At 39.8% G+C, this 22658-nt stretch overlaps 1 protein-coding gene across 1 annotated transcript; it reads right to left on the bottom strand.

The window, feature by feature from the left end:
- Positions 1-597: 597 nt before the first annotated feature.
- Positions 598-22146, bottom strand: fam131c (family with sequence similarity 131 member C). Its single transcript, XM_038723848.1, has 6 exons — positions 21938-22146; positions 20460-20524; positions 18561-18645; positions 2457-2702; positions 2091-2180; positions 598-1190 (listed from the first exon to the last, which is right to left on the bottom strand). The coding sequence occupies exons 1-6, from the start codon at positions 21966-21968 to the stop codon at positions 922-924; spliced, it is 786 nt and encodes a 261-aa protein (XP_038579776.1). The 5' UTR covers positions 21969-22146; the 3' UTR covers positions 598-921.
- Positions 22147-22658: the final 512 nt, after the last annotated feature.

The raw sequence follows: 22658 nt of genomic DNA, 5'->3' as shown, positions 1-22658 counted from the left end.
AAGGCCACAGCAGCTGTTGTTACATTGAGCAACTAATTAGACCTCATATTAGTTGTTTGTTGTTGTTTTTTTTTACATCAGCCGAATAACATTCAGAGTGAGATAACAGCCAGACGCATCACACAGCACAGCTTCATTTTGTGCTAAAAGAACACCATGACAGGTGACACTAACACCTCCATTCATCAACCATCTCTCACTCTCTAACACACAGGCATGCTGACATACATGCAGAAATACACACCGACCATATGCACAATGACAGGTTCTGCGTCCTTCTCCCGCTGTTTTTCTCCACTTTCCTCTGCACCGCTCCCCTGCACCAATTGTTCTCAGACAGAAAAGTGTGAATAATAGCTAATCATAGATGGGACTCAAACAGATAATTGGGTGGACGCTTTCTTTACAGAAGACTTCTCTCTAGATTCAGATGAGGAATCTCAAAGAATTCAGATTTCCAATGTCTTTCATAAACTTTTCTCTACTCAGACTGCCTTCATGTTATTCTTCCTCACCATAACCAAATTATTTTGTTCAAGTCATCACTTTGAAAATAAAAGGCATCAGAAACAGAATCGGACCGCCTGATACAGCACATACAATAAAAGTGATGTTTTATAACAAGATATTTACACCAGTATTGTTTGACTCTTCACAGTTCAATTCTACATGTAATATGAAAGTGTTTAATGTACATTGAATAAAAAATGAAAATGTACCTGGGGAACTGTGTACATTGTCTCTGAAGACCAATCGCTTAAACCTTTCCAGACAAGCCATTTGAGAAACTGCCTCTTGAGAAATCTCACAGATGTGTGCGTTTATGTTTTGTGTCCTTCATTGCTGGTGGTTGAGACTCAAGTCCTCTCAGTGAGGCTCATTTTAGAGATTGCCATCAAGATTGCTGTCTTTCTGTTAGGCCTAGTTATAAAAAACATCATCCTCAGATAGTGAGCTGCTGTCTACGTGTCGGACAGCCTCTGCAGTTGCAGCGCTTCTGTCCTCAAAGGGATGATCTCTCTCCTGCTGAGTGTTGGACGCCGGGGAAATGGAGTCGACCGTTGGCGGAGGGACCAGGTTGGCCGCCCTGTTGTCACCATAAGTCTGGGCGTGGATGCTGTACAGGTGCTGGGGAACGCTGACGCTTCCACCATCCAGCAGGAACTGAGACAAGAAGTGGCTTTGTGCAGCTGAGGATTGATAATAACAGTATCAGTCAAATAGTTGCTTCTTGGAAACACTAAAAAAAATAACCAAATAGCCATAACTACACAAAGACAAAAAGTGACAGCTGGGTAGAGACCTGTGAAGCTATAGATAGTACTACAGATGCAACCAGTGCTTGAATTCATGACTGCAAATCCCATGAGAAAGCAATTGGCAATACATGTAAATTCATAAGGAGCATATGTGCAATGATTTATATTAATATTTAAGATATTATATTTAATTTAAGAAAAAGTGAATCCCAACTGGGGCAACAGAGTGACTAACCTTACACTCCATACAACAATACCATTAGTGTGGCTAAAAACTTAATTGAAAAATCAAGATATCTGAAAGTGAAATAAACTGCACAGATCACGCTCATGATTCATTCAAATTTGGTGCCACGAAACATGAATCTGCCTAAATAGGCCTGATTGGTGCTATATTAGTTATTGGGATGGGATCTGCACTGTGATCTCAAGAAATTATGTCATTGAGAAATGATATATATTTTCACACAACATTATATAACCTAATATACTGTATTATATATGTTTGCAAAATATGTACTGTATAAAATCAATTATGTTGTGAAACAGGAATTAATTATGTTATCTGTTACCTGCTATGTGGAATTTGTCTCAAATATCCATTACCAACATTAAAGAAAAGACTGCAAGGTCAAATAAGGACTTTGAGATTATAATCAGCCAAACCCAGAGAGAGATCATTACAACAAAAATACCTTATTACCTGGTTGTTTTAATAGGTTCACTTGTATTCAGACACAGGAAAACACTCAGAGAGAAATTAAAATGAAAACAAAAGAGAAATGTATTACTTGAAGCTCCAGTGACACGCGATCCTTTTACATGACAAACCTTGCAAGCTGGTGGAGGGCTGCTCTGAGCTGTCGTTCATGGACCACACATTCATGGCTGCCTCAGCCAAAGCAAACTGCTCTGCTACTCCTGTCAAACAAGAGGCACACAAACACATTTTATTGTTGCTTTTCTCAGAAATCGACCCCCAAGATGTTTTACACCAATACTGCAACCATCACAAACAAAGGGAAATCGAACAAGTGTGCTTGATTTGAGTCACTGTCATAGGACATCTTAAGGGCCATTGATTTTTGTAGACGCTCCCTTTGGACAAGCCAATCGAACAAAAACAATGTGAGCGTCACTTCATCTTCACTGAACACATCTTGTTTTTCGGGAATTAAATTCATCTTTCTGTCCCACCTGCAGCGAAGCGAGCTTCCTTGATCTCGTCCGTCATTTGGGAGTAGAACTGTTCATCCTCCTGCAGCTCAGCCCCCATTCCGCCCCAGCCTCCGCCTCCTTTACCCCAGGCCCCACTCCAACCACCCCCATCTCCCCTGGCTCCGCCACCCCCACCCCACCCTTTCCACTCAATCAAGTGAGCAACTCGCCCCTGGGCCATCGCTGTCGGCTTGGTAATATGCTCCTTTATTGTTGCCACCAGACCTAAATAAGGGTAGGAGAAAAAAAAATCTTGATGAAGTGGATTAGATAAAAGATAACCAGGCAAAGATGGAATACACAGTATGTATGGTAGCAGAGAAAAGAAATAGATCATTTGAGGAAAAGATAAACTGATATGCTACTATGAAATGGTGTACAGTGAATGATAGTGAAGAGAGTGACGCAATAAAATGCATGAAAATTTATATACAGTATATATGTGTGTAAAAAATATAAATGTAACTTATAAATGAGACATTTATTTCTGTATTAATTTACCTATGTAAATAATGAAGCAGAAATGCATGTAAAAAAAAACAAATGTAAAAAGAACACACAGAAATAAATAAGTTTGGGGAAATAAATGGAGGGGAAAATGCAATGGGAAAAATGCACAGATAAATAAAATACATAAGCAGGGAAATAAATAGGGGAGATAAATGCAAAGGTAAATAAATGCAGGAGAAAATTAAAACAGAAATATCAATTTATGTCTCATTTATAAGTTAATGAATGTCTACATTTATTTTTGTATTTGTGGTGCATTTAATAGCATATAAATTTATTTATTTAGTCATTTATTTATTTATTTTTAGATTTTGGCAGTTTTGCTCTTCCGTAACGTACAGATGAATCAGATATGGAGCTCAGTTAGTAGAGCTTGCACCCCATGTACAAGGCTGAGTCCTTACTGCAGCACCCTGCGGCCCTTTGCTGTGTGTCGCCCCCCTATCTCTCTCCCTCATTTCCTTGTCTATCTACTGTCCTATCAAATAAAGGCTAAAGACAAAGAGTGTGTGTGTGTGAGAGAGAGAGAGAGAGAGAGAGAGAGAGAGAGAACGACGTCCTGGGAGAAGAATTATGAGATATTTATGCTTGAGAAAAAATTCTAACTTTTTAGCATAATTCAGACTTGTGTGAGAATATATTCCTGATTTGCTTAACCTGAACCATGAAACAGGCATTTCTGCTGTTGCCTCCTCATGTAGAGTTCCATAAAAAGCAAACTGGAGAAGATTGAAAATGAGAATGTAACAGCGCTCAAGGGGATTCTGGGGAGAATTGTACATTTTCTTCCCTTCTACAGCACACAACATAATAATTATTTTGTAGTTTTGATTTGATAGTCATTTCAGCCCTTAGTTACTAGGCCTGGTTAAAACTTGTTGCTTGCCAGAGCTGTGAAATTCAAGTTTTCATGAGGAAATTGCAAGTCAGTTGCAAGTCCTTCAGGTCTCTCAATGCCGACTTTTAAAATGACTCTCACTGTAGTGTTTTCATTCCTAAGTTGGTCATACTGTTTTACACATAAATATGACAAGTCCATTCAATGCATATAGGTCTAAAGGTGTGTACAGACAGAAAGTGAATCACTGGGCAAAACTACAAAGAAGCCATCATTTTTTTTAATCACTAGAGACAGGGGTAGAAAGGTCTACGGAAATGAAAAAGTCAAGTGAAAGAGACTACAAACCTTGGTCGTATTGCAGAACAGGCAGATTAAGCAGATGTAAAAGAACAAAAAAGGAAAGGTTGAAAAGGCAAAGGTGGAGAAAGAGAATGATTGGAAAGGTTAAGGTAAGAAGTTAAAGAAAAAAGGCAGAACAATGACAAGACCAGGAAGAAGGTAGGACAGGTTAACAAGCTTAGAAATGATGATGAATATTTCAGAATGAGAAATGGATTCAGTGAAAACGTTTAAATAAAAGAAGGAAGCCAAGAGAATTGGCAGCCTGCACTAGAAGAAAAACATCACAACATGTTTTTTTCATTTGAGCTCAACACCTAGACACTCATATCTGTTTTTGTGCACTGTGACACCCAATGCTCTCTCACACTGCTTTCACACAGCGAGGCTCTGTTCTGGCTGCTGAGGGACCTATGTTTGCATCTATTTAAGTTATGTGGACAAAAACACCATCTGTTTTTCAAACTGGATGTTTTGGGCTTACAGTCCACACTGTAGTGAGAAAAGAATCAAATCATATTAAGTCAACATAGTACCTAGTAACCAACATAGTAAGTCATGTGTTTGATGTGTCCATGTGTGAATACATGCATTTGGGCACCAACAAGCAAGTCAAGATTTTTTAGTTGATTTGTAAGTAGCCTACAGTGCAGCTAACAAACAGTATTAAAACACTTTCAGCTCCTGAGGAGAGTGAAAAAAAACCCTGTAATGTTTGGGGCTACTGACTGTGCAACTGCATGTTTCTATGCAGGACTAAAGTTGCACTTATGTTGGATTAAAAAAACATTTTGTGTGAAGTTTGCGCAGTTAGATGGTAGCATAAAACTTAAACCTACATTCTCTTATTTCTTTTTGCTACTTTGGGCAGCAGAAACAAGTTGTAAACACAACACTGATATATTATCACAGCATAAAGTGGATAGGGTGGATTTGTTAAATACAGTTGCTTATTTACACATCCAACACACACAGAGCTGATTAGCATGACTTTAGAGTTGTGTGTCTGGCCACCTGACAAATATAATTCCAGTATTAACTAGCTGTTGGTCTTCACAAACTCCTGAGGGAAATGTCTGACTCTGTAATGCTCCATTATGTTCACATGCTATTTTTGCACAGCCAGAAAAAAATGGTATACAGCCAGATTCATTAATGTGTTTCATAGTTGTGTAACAGTCACAGCAATTTGTCAGTTTGTGAAAAGCTTCACAATGTATGTGAGAACTGTTATTATTCATTAAAAGAAGCCTAATTGACAGGTCGGCAGGTGACGTCTGTTCAGCCGTGGCCGACATTGTTCAGCCTTCTGAGTTTACCTGGTTGCTGTGAGAAAGGACTGTATTTCTCAGAAATGTTTATCATGATGCTGCAGTAAACACTGGGTTGCAAGTGTAATAAAGTAACCACAGTCAGGAAAATATCACGTTATAAAAATAGACATACAGTTTATTGCATTATGTGAAGCGTGACTCCCTGCTGTATGTTGTGATGAAACATTGTGGATGTACAAACAGACAGATGAGCAAACACGGAGTGAAAATCTGAAGGAGCTGTATTCAGAGCTTTGTTAGTAACTAGCTAAAGGGGGAGTTATTCTAGAAAATAACATAATCACATTCTAACCGTGGTAAAAATTTACAAGTACTGTAATTTGTCTTTTGGCAAGCGTCTAGAGTCGATTTCAAGCAGTGGTAGAGCTAAAGAATAAAAAAAGCAAATCAAAGCTGCACTGGTAACTGTGGTGAAAACACATTTAGGATCCAAACAATGAGTGATATTGAAGACCATAATTCCAAAAAAATACTGGTATTGTTTGTTTTCACTGTGTTTATTCTCATCAACGTGTCTAGGTACCTGATGCAGCATGTAGATGAACTTAAGACCAATACTTTAGTGAAAAAAAAGTGCCATTACTCCCCTTATTCATATTTTCCCTGTTGTTTGATACAATAAACATATTAAGAGGAAATAAAAAGAAAGGCACAGTATTGCAACACTGGAGAACACAAATATAGAATAGAAATAGAACAATCTAACTATGCAAATTTGTACAATATTTAATAATAATAATAATACTTTGCTATATTTATTCTTGATGAAAGGGTAGCATCTTTTGATATATTGAACTCATGTATGTAGCTTGTAGGGTCATTTACGCAACACTTCAGTCATTCAAGGACATACATATGGACTGTGTAAACCTGCTTTTACCCTTTACGAGCCTATTTGCAGGCCCCACTTTATGATTTTTGCATGTATGCAATTGTGGCCCAAATACTTCATAGGCCAACTTCGTATTCTAATAACTTGATATGATCTGTGATAAAACCTTCTCATGGCAGAGTGTCTTCCTCCAAATGCCTACATTATAAAATGAATGAATACCCACTGTCTTATGAGTTATTCATTTGTGCAGCCCTCCAAAGCCTGCTGTCCAGACCGAAACCCAACTTGAGCCTGATGGTGTTCCATGATGTAGGCCTCCGATATCCAGGTAGAAATTTTGAGGGGTTTATAGTCTTTTTACAACTGTATGACCAATTATGGAATGCCGTTTCCACCACCTGGCATTTGTTTCGCCCTAAGTCTCTAATTTCCTAATGCTAACTCATCAATAATCACAACCATTTATACCAATAAGTTTAAAAGTCTGCTGTTGCATGTCCCACCCCATCCAAGCTGTCATTCATTCTGTTCACAAAAAGTAATGAAAAGTTTAACATGTTTCAACAAAATGCACCTGATAAGGTTGTCCTTGTATTCCCAGCGAAATCAGTGGATACTGTCAATTCTTTCAACTTTTTGTGTGATTAGTCATGTAAACGATCAGCAACTGGTAGGATAGGATTTTACTTTCGAAGCTCTCTTCATAATCTGACTCTGTTCGTGTTCTCTTTGTGCCCTTCTGGAACCAGGCTTTGCAAGGTTTATAATGTTTCTTAGACAAGCCACAGACAGAGAAAAGCAGGCAGGCAAGAACTGGTACAGGTGAGTGTGAAGTGAGAGCAGAAAATAGTACCCGCAGCTTGTGAGAAGTGCCGATGCGAAAGAAAATGTCACGGTACACCAAAGAGTAAAATGTAGAAGTGCTGGTACTGCTTACCGGTAAGTACCGGCCCACTTCAAGCACTTCTTTAGACAACACCATTAAACAAGATTAAAAGTTTACAGCCATGCTAGCGGGTCTGTGAGGTTGTACTCAGGCACAGCGTTGAGCAAAATGCTAATGTCAGTATGCTAACATGTTCACAACGACAATGCCAACACGCTGATGTTTAGAAGTAATGTTACACTCGAAGCAGACTACTCAACACAGTATCAGCCTCTCAAAGCAGAAGTACCAAGGCAAGATGTTTCAATGTCTCGCTTCACCATGCCAAAACTTACTCCTTTTGACAGGCACTATTTGGTGTGCAGATCTGTTTGTTTGATAGTGATTCTATAAAGCACCGTTTAGCAGTCATATTTTTTACCATATTCATCATCTTAGTTTAGTATGTTAGCATGGTAACATATTGTTAATGAACACTAATCATAAAGTATAGCTGAGGCCAGTGTTAAGGCTAGATGAAAAGTTAAGTCCTCATGAGGTACTTAATGTCTGAGTTCAGGGCAATTATCCAATAGCTGTTTAGACATTTAACTCAAAGCCTCTAATGTCAACCTGCTGGTGGTGCTAGAGGAAAAGTCAACCCGTCAGATAGTGATCTGAAAATATTGAGCAAACTTCTGAAGTCCTCTCCATCTCCAAACATCTAACCTTGTCAGCAACTTCAGTAGCGCTAAGCAATTCATATTTCCCAGAGCTCTTTGCTTTCATCCTCTAACATCTCCAACATAGTCTGCCCTTTGCTGTCAAGCAGCTCCAGTGGAAAATCCTGTCTTTTCTGCATTTAAGAGATGTCGCCCCTTCCAGACACTCCTCTCCAACCCGCACAAGATCCAGACGCTTGAACGACCAAAGCACACACTCAGTCAGAGAAACTGCCCCTTTCACCCCTCTGACAATAAAGGAAAACTTTTTGAAATGTTCATGGACTATCAGCAAAACAACACTCTCCCTCTCACAAATTTGTGAATCCTACTATAACAAAGGCATGACCCACCCTACCCTACTCTGCCTGACACAGCCCTCGCTGAAAGAACTGGACATTTTTGCTGGTCTGCTGTCTGAGTGTGGTTAATTTTACACCGCTAAAAAGTAGATTTGAATAGATCTCAATAACTGCTGGCCAGATTACCATAAATAATCTGTTGATATTCATGTTCCCCAAGGCATGAATGCAAAAATTATTTTTAGTTGTGTAAACCATGATTTATTATGGTGTTTTCTGATTTGTACAGTCTCAGAATAAAGTATGTGAACACTCACTGAATTTCTGCATTAATTGGACATAAAATGTGATCGGATTTTCATCTAAGTCACAACAATAGGCAAACATGGTCTGCTTAAGCTAATACCACACAAACAATTGTGTTTTCATGTTTTTATTGAACACTGTGTGTAAACATTCACAGTGCAGGGTGGGAACAGTATCTGAACCCTTGGATTTAAAGGTTCACTTTAATAGTTATAGTCAAATAGTCAAAGATTCAATGCTTCGATGGGCGGAGCCTGATTCAACTCACAGTCGAAGCTTCGCAGTGAAACAAGGAACGTGCCATTTTGGCGATATGAAGGTGCTCACCCTCGACCTTGTTTTGGTGTATGGTATTGAAATTGAACATTTAGTGGTGTTCCCACAGAATCCCTCTTTATCCGACCACTGTTTGATAACTTTTGAGTTTGTATTGCTGAACTACTCGCCATTGGGCAAAAATTTCTATACAAGATGTCTGTCTGATAGTGCCATAGCTAAATTTAAGGATGCGATTCCATCAGCTCCAAATACATTATCTAGTCACAAAGTAACAGAGGACTCCTATGCTAATTTCAGTCCCTCCCAAATCGATCATCTTGTTGATAGTGCTGCAGGCTCGCTGCGAATGACACTCGACTCTGTAGCCCCTCTAAAAAAGAAAATACTAAAACAAAGACGGTTAGCTCCATGGTATAATACTGAAACTCGCAAATTAAAGCAAATATCACGGAAACTTGAGAGGAATTGGCGTTCTACCAAAGTGGAAAATTCTCGTTTAATTTGGCAAGATAGTCTTAAAACTTATAGGAAGGCCCTCCGTAATGCCAGAGCAGCGTACTACTCGTCATTAATAGAGGAAAATAGGAACAACCCAAAGTTTCTTTTCAGCACTGTAGCCAGGCTGACAGAGAGTCACAGCTCTATTGAGCCAAGTATTCCCATAGCTCTCAGTAGTTACGATTTCATGAGCTTCTTTAATAATAAAATTCTAGCTATTAGAGACAAAATTCACCAAGACCTGCCCTCAATTGGCACCGACTTATCTCTTAACTCAGGAACCTTAGAAACAGCTGTAGAACCAGATACATGTTTAGACTGTTTTGCTTCCCTCAATCTTTACCAACTAACTTCAATAATTTCTTCATCTAAACCATCAACCTGCCTCTTAGACCCCATCCCGACTAGGCTGCTTAAAGATGTTCTACCCTTAGTCAGCACCTCTATACTAGATATGATCAATCTATCTTTATCAACAGGCTATGTACCACAGTACTTTAAAGTAGCTGTAATTAAACCTCTTCTGAAAAAGCCCAAACTTGATCCGGATGTTTTAGCCAACTATAGACCTATATCTAACCTTCCATTTCTCTCTAAGGTTCTGGAGAAAGCAGTTGCTAAACAGCTGTGTGACTTTCTACAGAGCAATAGTTTATTTGAGGATTTTCAGTCAGGATTTAGAGCTCATCATAGCACAGAGACAGCACTGGTGAAAATTACTAATGACCTCCTTATTGCATCAGACAAAGGACTTGTCTCTGTACTGGTTTTATTAGATCTTAGTGCTGCATTTGATACCATTGACCATCAGATCCTATTGCAGAGACTGGAATATTTCATTGGCATTAAAGGAACCGCTCTAAGCTGGTTTAAGTCCTATTTATCAGATCGATTTCAGTTTGTACATGTTAACGATGAGTCCTCCATGCACGCCAAAGTTACTCATGGAGTTCCTCAAGGATCTGTCCTTGGACCAATCCTCTTCACTTTATATATGCTTCCTTTAGGCAATATTATCAGGAATTATTCCATAAGCTTTCATTGTTATGCAGATGATACTCAGTTATATCTATCGATCAAGCCAGATGAAACTCATCAGTTAGCTAAACTTCAAATGTGCCTTCAGGATGTTAAAACCTGGATGACCTGTAATTTTCTCATGTTAAACTCAGATAAAACTGAAGTTATTGCTCTGGGGCCTAAGCACCTCCGTGACGCATTATCTAAAGATATAGTTTCCCTGGATGGCATCACCTTGGCCTCCAGCACCACTGTGAGGAATCTTGGAGTTATCTTTGATCAGGACATGTCGTTTAAGTCTCACATTAAGCAAATTTCAAGGACCGCCTTTTTTCACCTACGTAATATTGCGAAAATCAGGAACATCCTGTCTAAAAATGATGCAGAAAAACTAGTCCATGCATTTGTTACTTCTAGGCTGGATTACTGCAATTCCTTATTATCAGGCTGCTCGAAAAAGTCCGTTAAGACTCTTCAGCTGATCCAGAATGCTGCAGCACGTGTTCTGACAGGAACCAGGAAAAGAGATCACATTTCTCCTGTTTTAGCTTCTTTGCATTGGCTTCCAGTAAAATCCAGAATAGAATTTAAAATCATTCTTCTTACCTACAAAGCTCTTAATGGTCAGGCACCATCTTATCTTAAAGAGCTCATAGTACCTTACTACCCCACCAGAGCACTGCGCTCCCAGAATGCAGGGTTACTTGTGGTTCCTAGAGTCTCCAAAAGTAGACTAGGAGCCAGAGCGTTCAGCTATCAAGCTCCTCTCCTGCGGAACCAGGTTCCAGTTTGGGTTCAGGAGGCAGACACCATCTCCACATTTAAGAGTAGGCTTAAGACTTTCCTCTTTGATAAAGCTTATAGTTAGGGCTGGCTCAGGTAGTCCTGAACCATCCCTTAGTTATGCTGCTATAGGCCTAGACTGCCGGGAGATTTCCCATGATGCACTGAGCTCCTCTCTCCTCTACTTTCTCTCCCTCTGTATGCAACCTTATCCCATTATTGCATGTTACTAACACAACTTCTCCCCTTTCTGGTAGTCTTGTGCTTTCTCGTCCCTCTCCTCTCTCCTATCACTTCCTGCAGGTTTTCTGGCTCTGGAGCTGTGGAGTCTGGATCTGTGGCTGCGGGTCACCTGCTGCCCCCGTGTTCCTGCTCGACACCCTCTGCTGCAACAACTATTGTTGCTAGTCTTATTGTTATTATTGTTATTATAATCATTAACATTACGATGGTTACCATTAACACTATTATAAATATCTGTACCATTTTTCATTTAGTCTATAGCAACATTACCTTCACTGTGTGTACCTCTGTGTGTATATTGTGTAGGCTGCCTCCCACCCCTCTCTCTCTCCTTACATCTCTCTCTCCTTACATCTCTCTCTCTCTCTCCTTACATCTCTCTCTCTCTCTCTCTCTCACCCCAACCGGTCGAGGCAGATGGCCGCCCACCCTGAGCCATGGTTCTGCTCGAGGTTTCTGCCTCTTAAAAGGAAGTTTTTCCTTGCCTCTGTCGCCTAGTGCTTGCTCTTGGTGGGAACTGTTGGGCTTCTGTAAATAACATCACAGAGTACGGTCTAGACCTGCTCTTTTATGAAAAGCACTGTGAGATAACTGTTGTTGTGATTTGGCGCTATATAAATAAAATTGAATTGAATTGAATTGAATTGAACGTCTGATTTTACATAGAACTACCAGTTTTCTCCCAATAAGTTAATGTACAGCCTATTACAATATACATTTCAACGTTTAATGCTGTAAATAAACATGTGAAAAGAATAAAACTGAGCCCCGGCTTCACTGGTGTTGTGCCAAGTTGTCCGCACCTCGCGGGACTTTTGGGTAATTTATCACAGTTGATGAACCACACAAAGAATATTTTATAGTTTTTAAATAGCCGGCTACTTCAAATAAACCGGCAGCACGGCATCCACGCAAAACTCACACAAGACCAGTCAATGACAGGCGAGAGAAAAGGGTGTTCAAAAGCCTCAGTTTAGCTGGAAATTTACAGTGTAAGTTGAATGACTAGAGACTGCAACTCTGCAGCTTCGGCTTTGTGATTCGACTATCAGTCGACTACAGGCATGACTTGACTTGATTTTGATTCAACTATGTAAATCCTTAGTCGAGGACAGCCCTACTATATAATAAACAGAACTATGTTTTCATTGGTGTATGAAGGCCTTCCGGTCCCTTTATTAGGAAGGCTGTCCCAGACTAAGGATTTACAGTCGAATCAGAATCGTCAAGTCCTGATAGTCTAATCATGTGTGTTTTTGTGCAAGGTGATTACGAGCCAAAGCTAAACTGAGGCTTATTGTTGACCATTTTCTCTCTCTTTCTCTCTCTCTCGCCTGCCATTCACCAGTCTTGTGCAGAGTTTTTGCCGTGCTGCCGAAAACTGCATGCACGTCGTCGGTTCCTCACGGTTCTATTTCAAGTTACTGGCTATTTAAAAATGATAAAATATTCTTTGTGTGGTTCATCAACGGTGATAAATTATCAGAAAATCCCACGAGGTGCGGACAACTCGGCACAACACTGATGAAGCTGTGGCTCCATCTCTTCAGCAAGTTTTCCTCCTGCCACTACACACATACACACTACGCCTACACATGCGCACTGACGACCCAGGGTTAGGGTTACAATTTTGGATTTATTTATGCACAACTTTTATGGGAAGTTTTATTCTTTTTACATGTTTATTTACAGCATTAAATGTTGAAATGTTTATTGTAATAGGCTGTATATTAACTTATTGGGAGAAAAGTAGTTCTATGTAAAATCAGACGTTGAGCTGATGTAAAATCAGAAGCTTCGCAGTGAAACAAGGATCAGAAGCATCGAACCTTCGACTATTTGGGGTCAGCCCTTCAAGGAAGTTGCCATGTTGCGAACCCATGTTTCTACAGTTTCATCAGAATCTATTTTTCCTCCTTAAATTTTTGTTGCAAATAGAGAAATAAAGTGTACATGCGACATAAAGAAGTACACAGAACTTTAATTCATGCATCACATTTTGCATTTACATGTTTTACAAACATGTAATTTATAAAATGGTTATAACGGTTCGTTTGCTTTAAATGCTCTAATAATGCTAAAGTACATCTTTGTAAAAGTACATGAACACACTGAAGTCGGAAGAACAACTCAGGAAATAGGACTATCCGAGGGGCATGTGAATGCATCGTGAGCCACTGGTTGCAATTCGCAACCCTCACGACTAGATGCCACTTACACTTACACACTGAACCTTTAAAAACTTCTTGACTCTCCTTTGGCAATGTATCCTGTAGTTGCAGATCAGACCTGGGCAACGGTCAAGAAGAAATTTGGACCATTCCTCTTTACAAAACTGTTTCAGTTCAGCAAAATTCTTGGGATGTCTCGTGTGAATCTCTCTCTTGAGGTCGTGCTACAGCAGCGGCGCCGCCAGAAACTTTGGGCCCCATGACAAAAAATCGAATTGGACCCCCTCTGCGCAGCTGTTGTCACCACATCTCTAGGACCTAACTGTCACATCAAAAGCTTTACATCACTCTAATTAAAGGCTTGCAACTGTCTTGTTTAAGCGGCTTAATTAAATTTAAATGAACGTATGAAACTGGATTATTTTAATACTGTCTGTAAATTACATGCAGGCTCACTGTTTCCAACTGTCCATCACCCAGTACAGACAGGAGGTTGTTTTTATTTTATTTCATAATGATTATTATGTGAGAAAAATAATTTGAACTTTTCATTTTCTTTTTGTTATGATAAAAAGAGCAAGAGAGACAGAGAAATCCCCACAGGCTCTTCTTCATTGGGACAGGGAGGCTACAGTTATGGGGAGACTGGGTTGCTACTGACTCATCTGTTGTTAGTCTGCTAAAAGGGACAGGGACAATGATTTAATATGAATTTCTTGCTAAACGTTTCCCTGCACTGATTAAATGTTGATGAAATGTAGGCTAACACTAGTCTTTAGCTAGCTAGCTTATTTCACTATGGACATTAAGCCAACAGGTTAACACCACTCACAGACTAAAGGCTACCCACCTTTCTTGGTGAAAAAATGAATTACAGTTTGACATCCTTTCCTTTGTCTTTCCTCTCTTTCCTTTCTCTCTTTCCTTCTTTGAAAACCAGATTTTGGTTTACTAGGTAATATTGTGTTCACTGTATTTCTACTGACTGCAACTAAACACCGTCACTGATGAATGTGCTAAGGCAGGACAAAACCATTTCACGCAGATACTTTGGTCGGTCAATATGGATGTTTACCTTTTGGTCAATAGGGATATTTAACTTCTATTCCCAAAAACAAAGAGATCATTAATTGTATTATTATATTTAAAATACTCAGTGATGATGTATGCAAACGATGTGGGCTTTGTAGATCATTGGCAGACTTTCTGGGGAAGACCTGGTCTGATCCGGAGAGACGGCATCCATCCCACTTGGGAAGGAGCAGGTGCCTTCAGGATGTTAAAACCTGGATGACCTGTAATTTTGTAATGTTAAATTCAGATAAAACTGAAGTTATTGCTCTGGGGCCTAAGCACCTCCGTGACGCATTATCTAAAGATATAGTTTCCCTGGATGGCATCGCCCTGGCCTCCAGCACCACTGTGAGGAATCTTGGAGTTATCTTTGATCAGGACATGTCGTTTAAGTCTCACATTAAGCAAATTTCAAGGACCGCCTTTTTTCACCTACGTAATATTGTGAAAATCAGGAACATCCTGTCTAAAAATGATGCAGAAAAACTAGTCCATGCATTTGTTACTTCTAGGCTGGATTACTGCAATTCCTTATTATCAGGCTGCTCGAAAAAGTCCGTTAAGACTCTTCAGCTGATCCAGAATGCTGCAGCACGTGTTCTGACAGGAACCAGGAAAAGAGATCACATTTCTCCTGTTTTAGCTTCTTTGCATTGGCTTCCAGTAAAATCCAGAATAGAATTTAAAATCATTCTTCTTACCTACAAAGCTCTTAATGGTCAGGCACCATCTTATCTTAAAGAGCTCATAGTACCTTACTACCCCACCAGAGCACTGCACTCCCAGAATGCAGGGTTACTTGTGGTTCCTAGAGTCTCCAAAAGTAGACTAGGAGCCAGAGCGTTCAGCTATCAAGCTCCTCTCCTGTGGAACCAGGTTCCAGTTTGGGTTCAGGAGGCAGACACCATCTCCACATTTAAGAGTAGGCTTAAGACTTTCCTCTTTGATAAAGCTTATAGTTAGGGCTGGCTCAGGTGAGTCCTGAACCATCCCTTAGTTATGCTGCTATAGGCCTAGACTGCCGGGAGATTTCCTATGATGCACTGAGCTCCTCTCTCCTCTACTTTCTCTCCCTCTGTATGCAACCTTATCCCATTATTGCATGTTACTAACACAACTTCTCCCCTTTCTGGTAGTCTTGTGCTTTCTCGTCCCTCTCCTCTCTCCTTCTGTCACTTCCTGCAGGTTTTCTGGCTCTGGAGCTGTGGAGTCTGGATCTGTGGCTGCGGGTCACCTGCTGCCCCCGACTGCTAACGACTATTGTTACTAGTCCTATTGTTATTATAATCATTAACATTACGACTGTTACCATTAACACTACTATAAATATCTGTACCATTTTTCATTTAGTCTATAGCAACATCACCTTTACTGTCTGTACCTCTGTGTGTATATTGTGTAGGCTGCCCCCTCTCTCTCTCTCTCTCTCTCTCTCTCTCTCTCTCTCTCTCTCTCACCCCCAACCGGTCAAGGCAGATGGCCGCCCACCCTGAGCCATGGTTCTGCTCGAGGTTTCTGCCTCTTAAAAGGAAGTTTTTCCTTGCCTCTGTCGCCTAGTGCTTGCTCTTGGTGGGAACTGTTGGGCTTCTGTAAATAGCATCATAGAGTACGGTCTAGACCTGCTCTTTTATGAAAAGCGCTGTGAGATAACTGTTGTTGTGATTTGGCACTATATAAATAAAATTGAATTGAATTGAATTGATGGTTTATATAAATATAATTTATTAATTAGTTTTTACCAATTTTTTGGGGGGCCCCTGTCAGTCGGGGGCCCTTGAAATGGTCCTAACTTTTCCCCTCTATAAGGCGCCCTGTGCCAACTCATCTGAATCGCATTGAGGTCATGACTCTGACTGGGCTACTCCAGCGCACATTTTCTTCTGTTGAAGCCATTCTGTTGTTGATTTACTTCTGTGTTTTGGGTTGTTGTTCTGTTGCATCATCCATCTTCTGTTGAGGTTCAATTTGTGGACAGATGGCCATACATTTTCCTGCAACATTGATAAAATATGGAATTCTATTTTCTGTTGATGATAGCAACCCTTCCAGGCCCTTAGGCAGTGAAGCAGCCCCAAACCATGATTCCCCCTCCACCATACTTCATAGTTAGGATGGGGTTTTAATGTTGGTGTTGCATTTTTTCTCTACATATAGGGTTGTGTGTTCCTTCCAAACAACTCTACTGTGGTTTCATCTGCCCACAGAATATTTTGCCAGTAGTGCTGTGGAACATCCAGGTGCTCTTTTGCAAACTTCAGATGTGCAGCAATGGGTTTTTTTGGACTCGCAGTGGTTTCCTCTATGTCCTCCTATGAACTCCATTCTTGTTTAGTGTTTTATGTATTGTAAAGTTATCCACAGAGATGTAAGCATGTTCAAGAGATTTTTGCAAGTCTTCAGCTGAACCTTCTTCTTAACCTCATTGAGCAGTCTGCACTGTGCTCATGCAGTCATCTTTGCAAGATGGCCACTCCTAGGGAGAGTAGTAGCAACAGTGCTGAAATTTCTCCATTCATAGACAGTTTTTCTTTCCCCGGACTAATGAACATCAAGGCTTTTAGAGATACTTTTGTAACCCTTTCCAGCTTCATGCAAGTCAACAATTTAATTAATTAATTGTCAAGAGCACTTTTGTTCGAGTCATGGTTCACATCAGGCAGTGCCTTGGTGTGTGTTTTTCATGGGGCAGGGCAGCTCTAACCAACACCTCCAATCTCTTTCATTGATTGGACTCCAGGTTGGCTGATTCCTGACTCTGATTAGCTTTTGGAGAAGTCATTGGCCTACGGGTTCATAGACATTTTTTTCACCCTGCACATTTACATGAAGTGTTCAATAAAAACATAAAAACATATAATTGTCTTAGTTTAAGCAGACTGTGGCTGTCTATTGTTGTGACTAAGATGAAGATCAGATCAAATTTTATGACCATTTTCCTGAGACTGTATATACGAATGTACGTATGGGTGTATGTATTTGTATATTTCTGTCGGTAAGATCTGGGCCTTGAGTGTGTGAGTTTGATTCCTTTTAATGCCACCCTCAAGACAAACTTTGCATGTTTAGTCCCACTACTAGCCTATAAGAGTAACAAAATTGTCATTAACTTGTTTGTTCGGTCCAACACTATTGCATTTGTGGAATCTAAACATTCCAGTTTCTAGGTGCCGCAAGCAGGGCTTTAGCCTTTTACTGCTAATAAAATCGCATCAGCCTGATATTTCTATCAAACAGTATCATGCAAGAAGAATAAAAGTAGCAATACTGTCTGTATGGTATTCTTCTAAATATAATTATATTTGTACAATATTTGAGTTTGCACAGTATGATCTGATTTGAGGAGGTAGGTTGTCAGCTACATTTTGTGACAACCCAACTCCACAGAATTTCCTTTGCCAATTTAAGTGATGACAAGTGATTAAGCCAGAATAAATGTTTAAAAGCTTTTTAATTGTTTTACTGGACCAATTCTGTTATTCTTTCAGCCGTCTGCCTGAAAGTCTGTACAAGTCTAACAAATTAATAATTACATTGTCAGGATAATAAAGGAGCGTTCACTGGGAAAAATTTAGCCAGGCATCACACATTAACTCAGATAATTAACCTCCCTTAGAGAGAGGGAAGCAGTCAAGATGAGTCAGACAGAAACAGGATGGGTAAAAGGGGATGGAAATGGGTATGAAGCACAAACATTAAGAGAGGAGGAAGCCAGATTCAAAAGTAGAGAAAAAAAATCAAATGGGAGAAGGAAATATGTGTGTGCCAGATTTTTTACTCAAGCCTATCTATATTGGTGTTAGCATGCGTGAGAGAGAAATGGCATGAAAGAGAAGAGAAATTACATTACTGACCTCCCATGGTGGTTTGCCAGTTTTATATGTTTAATTCATAATGAAACACAACATGAAGTAAGCTTGTTGATGTGTGTGTGTGTGCACACACATGTGTGTGTGTGTCTAACCCATCAAAGAGGATGTGGCCAGCTCGCCGATGTCATATTGGCTGGTTTTATCTGCCACACTGCCATTAGAGGGATTCTGGCCATCCTGCACAAGATGATGCAAAAGAAGAGGGAGAATACCACATCTTCATTGATATGTTGATGATATTGAATGATATTCTGTTTGCTGTGTGAACTAAGAAAATTGCTTAATTTTAGCTTGTCAGCACTGCATTTATGACATTTTCTATGGGTTGGGATAAAAAACGTACAGTATATGCCAAAGAGAGAGTTCTGAATCATACACATCACCGGGAGCAGAGTTATGAGTTTTACACACACACACACACACACACACACACACACACACACACACACACACACGAGTTTGCATACATCCTCCACTGGCAAACACATCCTATGTGTGATGACTTAATCCCCCAATATCTGTTCTTCACAGAGAAACGGTGATAATGACAGTTACAGCCAGCATTTGTTGAAATCCTGCTGAACTACATTTCGAAGGAAGGTATTTTTACCTCATTTAATATGGAAAGTGCACTTAAAAGAGTAAAATTTTCAAGCTTCTTGATGATATTACAAGCAAAATGGGAGTAAGTACATGCTTACATGGGCATGGTTCCACTTCGGAGATGTAAAGTCAATAAAATTCTACATAAAAGTCACTTGAATGTAAAAAGAGCAAAGTGGGAAAACTGAGTGATCTCTTGGACAAATGAATGCTGTTTCTGTTTTTCACATCACCGGACTGCTGCTTCATTGCCAGATATGTGGTCACTGCAAAACCAAAGAGATCTTTTAAACTCCTTGGCCCATTCATCAGACAAACTGCTCTTTTTACTAAATACATCAATCATTTTTTTTAATAAATGTTTTAAATTGTCATTTACCATTATTAAATCTGTAAATGACCCATTTAATCATCATAAGACACTGGCAGATTTAACTTTGTTTAAAGTTATAAAAATTCACTTCTATAGGAAAATAATAAGATAATAAAAAGGTTGGATGTAAATGCTATTCTCTCAGAGCTCATAAACTACATGTTTTTTTTAACATTTGAGAATTTGTAGAATAGTGGTGGCATAAATTTTAATAGATGTTGATATATAACGCACAAATACAGAGAATTCTTCTACTCATTACTCATCTTGGTAAAAAGCAGGAAAATTTCACTCCAGGAGCCCACGTGGAGAGTGTGATGCAGCCTGGCTGAGGAGCAGATTCAGCACGCGCAAGAGAGATATTAACTATAAAATCGAGCAAATCTTCCAGTCAACAGCCACATCTATCTTACTGTGCAATAAACATAGCCAGATAACTAGCTATACTGCAAGTTTAATCTGAGCTGTGCTGTTTGTGTTAAGAAAAGGCTTGATCATTTTAATGCAAGCTGGTAATGTGGACTATTGAAACCTCCATTAAACCTTCTGTTTATTTCACTCTTATTGAATCAGCAGTTAAAGGATCAGTTGAGCTACATTGCAGAAAAATATTCTGTCATACTTCTCTAACGGTATTAGTAATGCATATTGTTTTGGTTTTATTTACCAATATTTTGAGATATCTGATTTCTTCCCCAAGTCAGATACAATACAGATACTGCTCACAGTGTTGAAAAATGTTTTAAATTGTTTTAACAAGAAACAGCATCCCAATTACACAGGATATTAAAATGAAAATGAAATATAGAAAAAAAACACCAATCAAATAACAGAAGTTATCTCAGGGAACATTAACTGTTTTATAGGGACTATATTTTTCTTTGCTAGAAAAGAGTTCTTCTGAATGCTGTTGTCCTTCTGGTGACACAGTACCATAAAAGCCAAAAGATGTTACTTTCCATGTACATATAGGAAGCAAACACACACACAAATGGAAGTGAGGGCTTTTATTCACCTTGACAGAGGATGGCTGACCCTCCTCAGACTGGTCCTGCAGTGCTGTAATGGGGTGGTGGAGCTCTGTGGGGAATCACACAGTTAGATTTTTGATTCATGCTCTATCTGGTGTTTTTTGTGTGTTTCGAGGCAGGGGTCATGGTCTTTAAAGCCAAAACCCAGTTGCTTCGAATGGCCAGGGGTTAAGTGAGGCTCATATGTAATGAATGAGAAACAGAGGGAGAGAGTTGAATCCTCATACAGTCATTTAACCAGAGGCACTCTGCATGTTTAACTCTAACCACACTCTGCATATTTGCCTAATAATTGATGGTGAGGAGGTTCAAATGAATGACAAGAGGAAATGAATGACAGCTCAGAGAGATAGAGAATTAACATCCTACGAAAGGTCAGTGGACACACACACACACACACACACACACACACACACACAAAGACACACTTGGGATTTCCCCTGGGAGATGTTGTCAAGACAATTGGCTGTCGTTATGGAAACACTACAGCAACAGGAGGAGACTGAGACCCTTCCATTTACTTAAGTCACGGTCGCCAGCATACTCGCAGTATCTGGTCCCTGGCCTCATCAAATGCTATTAGCAGGGAACCTATCATGATTCCTGAACCAATCCAGAGTCCTTGTGGGGTTAAATCCCAGCCTGACTCACTCTCTCTCTCTCTCTCACACACACACACAAACTCTTCTTTTAGATGTATGTCTGGAGCCTCACAGCTGCCTTCCCTCTTTCTTCCCAGCTGGATAACGCTGCACTCTCTACACCGCCACCTTGTTAAAAGGGACTCTTCCTGAACAAAAGTAGACTCACAAAACATTGTCAGACTGCAGATCCACGCTTGAAAATAATGTGTGAGAATGTTAAGTGATGTTAAATGTCATAGGGACAAAATAACAAGTAGATTGCTGTTTGGAAGTATCACAGGAAGCTGGTACTCCTCAAATCAGCATTTTGTTTTAGTAGACTTTTTGTTTTGACAGCACAAATTAGTACTTCTTCCTAAAAGAGGCCCTGCTGCCAGCTAAGGCATTGTTATTTTATCCAGATAGCCTGATGATGAGCTTCGGAAAGGTTTGTCATATCCTGAAGCCATTGTTGTCCTCCGCTTATCCTCACAAACCCTCCCATCAACCTCTTGCCCCCAAGTCTTGTTTCTAATGCAATTTCCACAGATTCACTCAAAGAAGAGCTGTGAAAGAGCAGATCATAAGAAGTTTTTGGATGAATGCTTTCATGACAGAATCTGTGCCATTGTTCCTGTAATGGTTTCACCCTCTACATCTGCTGTGAACAACTCTTTTCTTTAAATTACTTAGCCTTTCTATTTTCTCTCACACACAGCCCCAAAAGATGAATGATGTAACTTTCTGAGTTCTGCTCGTCAAATGTTTGTTAGCTGCTGTCAACACTATCTACAGGTTGATCCAACCCTCAAACAGACAGACAAACAGGTGGCACTGACCTTTGTGACCTTTGCAGAGGCAGGCACCCATGGTCTCAGCACGGCTGGGTGTTTTATCTGTTCACCATGGTGGCTCAAGGATGAGGAGGATGAGGAGCAGGTGAAAGAGAGGAAGAAAGGGAAGAAAAAGAGGCAGCAGTAGTAGCAGAAGTATCAGTCAGCGGAGGAGCAGAGAGCAGTGAGGAACTGAGGCAGGGGGAAAGTGAGAGCGGATGCCAGATGAGCTGCACACTGATGCACTGGCTGACTTTTCTGGATGAGGAGCGAGAGAGTGAGGACAGAGAGAGAGATAGGAAAAATAGGGAGAAAGGATGAATGTCTGACGATTTTGTATCCCCTCCCCTCTATTTCTTCTATTCTCCTCCCACTCTTTTCTTCCTCTCCATCCTACTGTGTATATTCTCACTGTGAATGGAGGGCTTGATGATGGAGCTATGTTGTTGTGAATATTTTTTTCAGTACTCTTGCCAACACGATATACCAAAATTATTGTTTTTAATTTAATAAAAAAATATATAATTTTTAATTATTTTTCTAAAAAATAATATCTAATCAAATCTAATCATTTTATTAAAAATGGCATTTTGTGGCAAATTTTGGTCAATCCATGCAAACAAACCAAGGCTTTATTTTATGGTTATGTCTACTGCTACTACTCATATAGCTACAGTGTGTGATTAGGGACTATTAGTTTATATTCAGTAAATATTATAGTATGGTT

Source organism: Micropterus salmoides, unplaced genomic scaffold (assembly GCF_014851395.1).
Source record: "Micropterus salmoides isolate LMB-PRFRI ecotype aquatic unplaced genomic scaffold, ASM1485139v1 Ms_hic_scaffold_16, whole genome shotgun sequence".
Classification (NCBI taxonomy): domain Eukaryota; kingdom Metazoa; phylum Chordata; class Actinopteri; order Centrarchiformes; family Centrarchidae; genus Micropterus; species Micropterus salmoides.
This window is presented reverse-complemented; position numbering and strand designations above follow the sequence as displayed.